Source organism: Arachis duranensis, chromosome 8 (genome assembly GCF_000817695.3).
Source record: "Arachis duranensis cultivar V14167 chromosome 8, aradu.V14167.gnm2.J7QH, whole genome shotgun sequence".
NCBI lineage: Eukaryota > Viridiplantae > Streptophyta > Magnoliopsida > Fabales > Fabaceae > Arachis > Arachis duranensis.
The window spans coordinates 6,650,701-6,660,896 of record NC_029779.3 but is presented as its reverse complement, the minus strand read 5'-3'; the positions used below and the strand labels follow the sequence as shown (position 1 = coordinate 6,660,896).

The 10,196-nt window shown below is 31.1% G+C and overlaps 1 protein-coding gene across 2 annotated transcripts; it reads left to right on the top strand.

Moving 5' to 3' along the window:
* The first annotated feature begins 2,156 nt into the window (after positions 1 to 2,156).
* LOC107460377 (cytochrome b5) lies at positions 2,157 to 4,514 on the top strand. Of its 2 annotated transcripts, none has more exons than XM_016078732.2 (4): positions 2,157 to 2,297; positions 2,416 to 2,544; positions 3,624 to 3,690; positions 3,990 to 4,514. In XM_016078732.2, exons 2-4 carry the CDS (start codon positions 2,458 to 2,460, stop codon positions 4,238 to 4,240), a joined length of 405 nt encoding a protein of 134 aa, XP_015934218.1. In that variant the 5' UTR covers positions 2,157 to 2,297; positions 2,416 to 2,457; the 3' UTR covers positions 4,241 to 4,514. The 2 variants fall into 2 exon arrangements, with proteins under 2 accessions (XP_015934218.1, XP_015934217.1); XM_016078731.3 differs by having other exon boundaries at positions 2,159 to 2,297; positions 2,448 to 2,544.
* The last annotated feature ends 5,682 nt before the right edge of the window (positions 4,515 to 10,196 follow it).

Genomic DNA, 10,196 nt, shown 5'->3' with positions numbered 1-10,196 from the left:
TACGAAAATTTTATGATGAATTTCTATAAGTCACGTCTCCTACCTCACGTTCCAAAGAACAAAAATAAAAAATATATTAGATCTATTAAAAAAATACAAAAATAATGCATAAAAAATAATATAAATAGATAGAAATTTATACTTAATATGTGATAGAGATGTATTTGTGTTGGAATTTGTGAAAATTAGAGTAAAAAATAAAAAATATATGAAGATTGTGTTAGAACTTGTGAAGATTAGGGTGAAAAATTAGAAATATACGAAGATTCTAATGGCAATATAATGGCGGAAATATGTGCGGAAAAATAAATAAAATTTGGTGCTAATAATTAATAAGGGTAATTTTGAATATTTATTATTATATAAGGTTATATTAGATTTTTTGATTTTGATAAGTACAAGTCAACTTTAAAAAGCTCCTTCTTAGATATTTTCAAAAATACCCATAACTTTTAAAAGTCGCAAGTACAAACATTTGAACTTTTTAATTTATCAAACACAAAATGAGGTGCTTGTCACAAGTACCTCTTAGACCAAACCAAGTCTAAAATAATCATCTCCTAACTATTAAGAACGAATAAAATCAGATGGTTCTATTTCTTAATTCAAAAATTAATTTATAAATTTAATTTTTGACATTTTAAGTAACAAATTTAGTTTTTTATTATAAAATCAGTTTAAATCTATAACATATTTATATTCAAAAATTAATTTTAAAATTTCAGATCATCAAATTGATTTTGATTTGGTTAACCAATTTAAAAATTAAATTTTACTAATTCAGTTAACCGTTTAAAAGTGGTCATAATTTTTATAAACTATTTTAAAAAACTGATTATTTAAAATTTACTTAAGATTTTTTAACTGATTAATTAATTTATTGGTGTTTGATAGACAATCCTAATTTGAATTAGTTTTTTTCCAAAAAAAAAAGTTAAAAAGTAATTTATATAATATAAAGATGTTTGCTTATAATTTTCTTAAAAGGTATTTTTAAAATAAAAAACTTCTTTTATCTTAATTAAGAAATATGTTATTTTAAAAAGATGAAAATTATTTTTTGTAATGAATTGTTAACTAGAAAAAATACTTCATATATTTTCTATTCAAATATTTTACTTTTTCTAATAAAAAGATTTTTTTAATAAATAAATAATAAATGAATTTTTTTTCTTTTCAGAATTCAATCTAACTCAGCCTGATACTACTATAGATTCAGTCATAGGAGAAACCAACTTTTACATAACAATTAATAGACTCACTAGCTAACGGAAAAATTAATTAGACTCACCAACATTGAGCCCTCTTTTTGACAGATGAAATTATGAAACCATTGACAGATGCCTAAATATTTTAATTGGTTACGTAAATCAAAGGAACTTGATAAAAATGAGATGAAATTATGAAACCATTGACAGCCTTCATATTTTCATTGGTTACGTAAATCAAAGGAACTTGATAAAAACGAAAATGTCTTTTATAATATATATATTTTTTAAATTAAGAGTGAGGTTCAAATTTAAGTTTTTTAGGTAAAAATGAAAAAAATTATACGATTTAAATTATAACTTATTAGCTATAATTTCTTTTTATCTTTAGAAAATTTAACCTTAACAAAAAACAGAATTTAGCATAATTTTTTAATAAATAATTTTAAAAAAGAATAATGCTAAGGAGTTAGTAATTTTGGTATTTTGTAACCATCAATTGGTCATTAATAGTGTTTTTAATAGTGTAAAATTACATTCAATAATAAAAAATCACTCATTTTTCTTTTTATGATTAAATATTGACCAAAAAATATAAAAATTACTGATCCCTTAAATTTTTTCTTTAAAAAATAGACATTTATCGAAGACTATAAAATTTTCATTTTTAAGCTTAAATAAACGTAAAGAATTTGAATTATATCTTATATAGGCACTAATTTATTAATTAATAATAGAGATTTTTGTCTCGACTACCTGCTAGATTAGGGGATGCGTCGTGTTGTTTTTTGTTTTATTTTTTTTCTTGCTTTTGTATTGTTTAATACTTTAATTGTAGTATCATTTAATTAAGAATTTCTGTACAATTTGTCATCTGTTGTCTAATTATGTAATTTGAATATAACACAAGGTTATTTTTGTAATCCAATTCATATATAATAAAGCGCACACAGCAAATTCTCACCGAAAGCCAGTGTGAGATTTCTCAAGCTTTTGGCAATTGGCATAAGAAATAGAGAGAGTAGGGGTTTCCTCATCCACAGAATCTGTGAAGTAACATAAAGGAAATTCCTTCTTCTTTCTGCTCTGGTAAGTGTACTTTGACCTACGCAAATTCCTTTGAATTAATGCATAATTGAATTTGCCTTTTTCAGTCTTTAGATCTTTCAAAACTGTGGCTTTGACTTGATTTTTTTGTGGGTATTAGGTTTTCATCTTTTGTTTGGAATTTTGTCGCAGTGGGGGAAAAATGGCTTCAGATCCAAAAATTCACAAGTTCGAAGAGGTGGCAAAGCACAATCAGACCAAAGATTGCTGGCTTATTATTAATGGAAAGGTAAATTATTATTATTATTATTGTTATTATTTTCGGAGGAACAGGAATTTTCTTTGGATGATTGTGATTGAAATTAGGGAGAAAAAATGTCAAGCATATGCTGCTGCTTGTGGATTATTACTTTTAATATGTTTGTATACATAATAGTGAGCTGAGATATGTTTACATATATAATATCTTATCATCTTTGCTGGCTATGATTAATAAATGCAACTTGTATGACAAATTTGTTGACTTTGTATTTTTTTACTCCTTTTTTTTTAATGGAATGCTTCGTTTAATTGTATACATCATGGTTTTCTGAACCTGATCAAATCTATTTGGGTTTTGTTTGTGTCACTTTGGATTGTGTGAATAACAAATCAAGATCCCTATCGTGAGTTTGCCTCCTACTTTTACAAGATTACATTTCTTTTACATGGGTACGGAATCTTATTTTTATTTTATGAAATTGACCGGGTAACAAAAGTTCACTTGTCATTATTGTTCAGCTCATATGCCAAAACCCCGGCTATATGTGATATTTTGCAGAGTAAAACTCGTTTCTGGCATGCATTATTTACACATGTGTCCTACTTTAGTCAGCTACTTTTCTCATGCTTTGCTACTTGGTTTGAGTTCCCCTACTTGTATGTCATTGATTAAGCTTTACTAAGAAGATACTCCTCTTGCATGTGCATTACTAGTTTGCGTAGCAGCTTTGATCAATGTATATTACTATTTATACCGTCATCTGAATGCCTTTCATGCTTTTGTTGGCGATAACATCAATTTAGCCTCTTGGCTTGTTTATGCATCTTTTTTTTCTTGGGTTATGGCTTGTTTATGCATCTGAATGCTCCCTTCGACACACTAGCCGAAGGGAATTTATTTTCTCTATTTTAACATTACACGAGATAGTACTATTGATATTCAGAAGACTGATTTTCAAGCTAAAGGTCCTTGTAAAGAAAATTATAAATAACTTTGAACTTTGTCTCTGGTTGAAGAACCCCCAAAACACAAGAGCTTTCTATAGTATATCATGATGTTATTATTAATATCAGCCATTTAACACATTTTTGCTTCAACCATATTAGGTCTACGATGTCACCCCTTTTATGGACGACCATCCTGGAGGTGATGAAGTTTTGTTATCTGCAACAGGTATGCTCACTAAAGGGAGCATTTTCGGGTCTCGAAATAAAATTTAAGGCTATAAGTATATATTAACTGTTTGAATTGCTAAAACTTATAAACGTCATTTAAATTATGATTAAATTGATTATCAATTTACAATTGTCATATATGGTACAGTTACTGATACCTTCATGTGAAGAAGAGTACTGAAGGAAATTCCTTGCTCAGTTACTGATACCTTATTGTGAACAAGAGTACTGAAGGAAATTCCTGGCTAAAAACACGAAAAATAACTATTGTTGACAATACTCTATTCTGCATTACAGGAAAAGATGCAACCACCGATTTTGAGGATGTGGGGCACAGTGATTCTGCAAGAGACATGATGGACAAATACTACATAGGGGAGATTGATGCATCAACTGTCCCATTAAAGCGCACCTACATTCCACCCCAGCAAGCTAACTATAACCCTGACAAGACTCCAGAATTTGTGATCAAGATTTTGCAGTTCCTGGTTCCTCTCCTGATATTGGGTTTAGCCTTTGCTGTTAGGCACTACACCAAGAAAGATTAGGGTCCTTTTCTCTTTTTTTAGTTATGTCATTGTGAAGGGTCTGTGCTAGTGTGTTTTTTCTTTAATTTTATTATATACAGGGTCATTTAAAAGGACATTGTTCTAGCTTCTTTGTGGTGTTTTGAGCATTGACACTGGATTATAGACTATTCAAGTTCAGGAACGCAATGCCTTCCAACCTTCTTTGGCAGCTGTACTAGTGTCGTTACAGTTGAATAACCTTATGTTGGATGATAAGTTTCTTCTTTTAAATTCAGTATCGGTGCTTCATAAACATTTTTGTTAAGTTACTAGGAGAAACGAGTGGTTTGTACCTAAATTTGTGTGGATTAATAATTTTTTTCCATCATATATATATATATNATTATTTTCATTTTATAGTTGATATCTAAGGCTGGGTTTGTTTTGGGAGAGTGATATTAAGTATGGTGTTTGGTGATCGAGATTAGAATTAAAATTTTAATTTTTTAGAAAATAGAGATACAAGGAATTGAAATGGAAATTGAAATTTTTTAATAAGATGTTATTTTTATATATTTTTATTTAATTTTTTTAATTTTAAATCTATTATTTAGTTTTTATATTTATATTAAATTAAAGGTTAAGTACAATTTGATTCTTAAGATATATGTTAAAAAATATTTTCGCTTCAAATCTCTTTTTGCATACAAAATCGTCCCTAAGGTTTAACTTGGTTTTAAAATCGTCTTTACCTTAGAAACCAAAATTAAATAGAGGTGGCGGCGGAAGTGAAGACAAAGGTAGACCGTGGACAACTTTTTCTTTCCTTTCCCTTTTTTTCTTCTTCCCTTCCTTTTTGTGGGGAACATTCTTTTTCTTATTTTTTTATTTTATAATTTTTATGAGTAATTTAGTCTAAAATTTTAATATTTAAGCAAAAATAATTTTAAAATTTAGTTTTAAACTTTAGGGACAATTTTCTATGAAAAAAAGATCAAGGACGAAAAAAATTTCGACTTATACTTTAGATCTAAAATCGTACTTAACCCTTAAATTAAACATGATATTAAGATATAATACAATCTTATATACTTTATACGAAACATTATACAAAAATTAAGACTTATTTTTGTTTCGATATCTCACTTTCTGTTTCAGTCTTTCTGTCAAATGCAGCTTAATTATCTATCTTATGTGCAATTTATTCTTTATATTTTTAGGTGTATAAAACGACCATGTAAAAAAAATAAGAAGCTACAACAACATTTGGTCAAAATTTATGAACATATTTGTGAATAATTCTTAAATTTGAAAAATAACATACTTATTAAATAAAATAGTAAAAAATAACAAATATTATAACAACATTTTATGAGGGGAACAACCATTATGTTGAGTTTGAAAATCAAAAGCTTGATTAAAGTGATGAACAAACATGATTGAGTGATTATCAATTGTTTGTGTAATTTATTTAGTTAAGTGTGCAGAAAATTGACCCTATTAAAACAAGCCCATTAAGCAAGCCCACATACATTTTGACTAACACCATATTTAGCTATATAACTCACTTACTTCAATCTAACCCAAAAATGGTATATAGCTAAATCAAGAAGAAGAAACCGAAACAAACACAAACCTTTCACTATCCCATTTGGTGGTTCAACACCCAAATTCATACACATCACTGAGTCACAAGATAAGAAATTTAAATTCAATTCATTTTATTTTATTTTCAATTCTACCGAACACATACTCTCTTCTCTCTCTTTTCTCTCTCTTCCCTATCACATCAAGTCACTGAACCAAAAAAGAAGAGAGAGGAAAGATTCGAAACTAGGGCTCGGCGAAGAACCAAAAGCTGGTTTCCAATTTCAAGTAAGAAGAAGGGCTACAACAAAGAAGCAAATCCCATTCGGACAGAGCATCTTCAAAAGTTACTTTTTTCATTTGTACTATACCAAGGAACCGTAAAGAAATCTACTGAACTTCAAGCACAAATCAGACAACTATGGAAAAGAAGAAGTCAATGATGCTCTGCCTTGAATCCACGGTCCAAAACTAAATTTGGAGCCAAATAAAAGATTCACGGTCAAGATCAAAGGAACTTGAAGAAAAAGGATGAAAGAGAAAGGTATGTTGCATGTCAAAGATTCGGCCTTTTCTCTCTCTCCACTGAATACGCCATTGCGAGCTCTGATGAAAGAGGAAAAAGACAACACAAGTGTTGAACTTGGTTCAAACCTTGGAGGCTTCACTCTTTATAATAAGGGTGAACAACCAATGGTTGAGCAAGGAAAGTGGAATAGAGCACTTGGTTCGATTATCATAGCCTCTTAAGCTGTTTTAAGTTCTTCTCTTTCATGGTTATCATTTTGTATTTCTTTTTCTTAGTTTAGTCTGTCTGAGTCTAATTGAAAAAGACAAACATGGTAAGATTTGTAAGAAAAAGCCAATGAGTGAAAAAGACAGTGAGCTAGACTTTGAGAAAAAGCCATAATTATCTCAGAAATTCTTTGTATGTTCTGTTTTGTGTCATGATCCTGTGGGAATTTCCTTGCAATTTGGGTTAGCACTTTGCTGTTGAAAGCTAGGTTGAGTCCTAGTCAAGTTCAGATTGAGTTAGAATCTGGACTTGTCCCAGATAGGATTGGGTAGATCCTAGGGAGAATTGATAATTGTAATCTGTTGAAAAGATAGTGAAATTCTATCACTGTTGTGATGGAGACTGGATGTAGGCTACATTACACTAGGTTGCTGAACAAGGATATATTAGTGTCAATCTCTACACTCTTCTCTATTTTTGTATTCTGCACAATAGGAGACAAAACAAAAGTATCTTGTACCAAGTTAAGATACAAAACCAAAATATCTCTTGTATTTTCAGAACAGAAAGCAAGTTCACACGAGAAAGGAAAACAGGGGCCAAGATCCAACCCCCCTTCTCTTAGCCACTGATAACCATCAATTGATATCAGAGCTTGGTCTCAAAGAGAACAAGTTTTGAATGGAGGAAAGATCCTGATGGCAAGCAACAATGATTCCAATGTGGTGGCATACACTCTAACAGAAGGATAATCAAACAATAGACCTCCATTCTTCAATAGAAAAAACTACAACTATTGAAAGAAAAGAATGAAGATCTCTGTTCAGTCAGTAGACTACAACATATGGAAGATCATCATGAACGGTCCTCAAGTCCCAACCAAAACTGGAGTAGATGGTGTTGTCATTTCCAAGACTGAAGGCAAATGGAATGATGAAGACACAAAGAAGATAGAACTCAATGCCAAAGCTGTCAACATGCTAAACTGTGAAATAAACTTCAAAAAATACCGAAAGGTATCAAGGTGCAAAATAACAAAGGAGATATGGGATAAGTGATGCGTGAGCATCTTGTCTATCTTTTCCTAGTGAATTTGCACTTAAATTGCTGAGTTTAATTAAGAATTAATTATATTTTAGCCACTATGGATGCTATTTGGAGTTTTGGGCAATTTTATTTATTTTAGGTAGCATTCGGCTGAATTTGACGGAGTTTCTACAGCACAAGAATCAAAGGAGATGGTTGCGAGGAGCGACGCGCACGCGTGTCTGACGCGTGCGTAGCGTGCGCGTGGCTTACGTGCACACGTGAATTGAAGATTTTCTCAGCGATGCGTCCGCGTGACCGACGCGTCCGTGTGACTTGCGAAGAAGACTAGCGACGCGTTCGCATGACTGACGCGTACGCGTGACATGCGCCACGTGCAGAAAAATGCTGGGGGCGATTTCTGGGCTGTTTTGACCCAGTTTTCAGCCCAGAAAACACAGATTAGAAGTTGCATAATGGACAAAGCAAGTGGTCCCCATCCATCAGCTGAAGACTTGTTAATTAATTCGAATTTAAATTCAAATCTTATTTTTAGGAAAAGATATTATTTTTAATTTTAGATAATTAGATTTTAAATTTATTAGGATTAGTTATAAATAGAAATTCAGATGCCATCAGAGAAACACAGTACATTTTACCAGAATCTTTATTTTTCCTCTCAATCATGAGCAACTAATCCTTCATTGTTAAGGTTAGGAGCTCTGTCTATTTGTATGGATTGATTTTATTGCTCTTTCTATTTTAATTTATGCATGGATTTATAATTCAATAATTGTTTTCGCTCTTTATTTTATAAATATGGGTGGAACGGAAGTATGACCCATGTTCTAATTGAGTTCTTATAAAACTTGGAAAAGCTCTTTACTTGAACAACAGCTTGAAAACATATTATACTGAATTTCTAATTGTTTGTATTTAACGGGATACGTGACATATAATCCCTTTATTTTTGGATAATTAGGATTCTTTTGGCATATAAACTAGAAATTGATCATCACCCTCTAATTGGAATTAATTGACCAAGGAATTGGCAGTTAATGAATTTTAGAGGAGACTAGCAAGGTCTAAGGAATTAGGGTCTAGTCACATATAGTTTGCCATGAATTAAATCTTGCATGATTAAATTAGTTAGTAAAAAAATTAATCTAGAAAGATAGATAACTCTGAAGCCTTAACTGCCCTCTTAATATTTTATTCCAAAGCCATTTATTTTACTATTTTAGTTTCTGTACGATTGAACATCCAAATACTATTTCATGTTTGCCTGACTAAGCCAATTACTCAATCATTGTTGCTTGATCCATCAATCCTCGTGGGATCGACCCTTACTCACGTAAGGTATTACTTGGTACGATCCGGTACACTTGCTGGTTAGTAGTGTGAGTTGTAAAATACCGCACCAATAAGCTCCAGGTAACACACAAAGGTACCATCCAAGTAAAGCAAACTAGAATAGACATGCTGTGTAAAGAATACGAGATGTTCTCTATGAAGGAAGGAGATTCCATTAATGATATGTTTGAAAGATTCTCTATCATCATCAACGACTTAGATGCTATGGGGATTACACACTCTAAACCAGTGCTCCTGAGAAAAGTTCTAAGAAGTCTCACAAAAGAGTAGAAAACAAAGGCTATAGTCATAGCTGACAGTGGTAACATTAGTCAAATGACTTAATGATGAACTGAGAGAAAAATTACTTGTTTTTGAAATCACTCATTTGAAAAATGATGCAAAAAAGAAAAGAGTTGTTTTGAAATCATTTACTAAATCACTTGGTGATGAATCCTGTGATGATTCATCAGATGACGAGTTTGTATTTTTTGCCAAAAAACTTAGGAGAATGATGAAAATGAGAGGAAGAGGCAAGGAAAGCAGTTCAAAAAGACCAAAGAAGGATCTAAGCAAAATTATCTGTCACAACTGTAAAGAAATAGGACACTACAATTTTGACTGTCCCAAACTAAAGAAGGAAGACAATATCCAAAAAGACAAGAAGAAGGGGCTTATGATCTCTTGAGAAGATCTGAAGAATGATTCAAATGAAGATGAGGATTCAGAAAACAGTTCTTAAGCCTGTCTTATGGCTGACTACACCGAAACTGATGAGGTAATTTTTATTGAATCCTCTAATGAAGATTTTCATCTCATGATTGATCATCTCACTGAAAAATTAAGAAGTTTTCTAAATCAGTGTCATGATCTTGAATCGGCAAATGACATCTTAAAAGCTGAAAACGTTTTTCTCCAGGAGAAATTAAGGGAAGCCGAAACTGCTGTTGATCTTATTAAAGAAGATAAGCGGCTGAAGGATGAACTTAGTAGCTGTGAGAAACAACATTCAGTGATTGCATACTTGAACTATTTTGAAGAAAATGATAGGTTGCTTAAAGAGGTTAAAAGTCTAAAATAAGATTTAGCCCAGTTTGCTCAGAGTTTTGAAAATTTAAATAACCTACTAGCTAATCAAAAACCTCTTTATGAAAAGGCTGACTTGGGCTTTTATGAAAAATCTAAAACTGTTCTTAAAACACAATTTGAAAATATGACCTCCACTTCTAATGACACAAGATTTCAAAGCCCAAATCTTCTTAAAGAACAGCAACCTAAAAGATTTTGTCACTT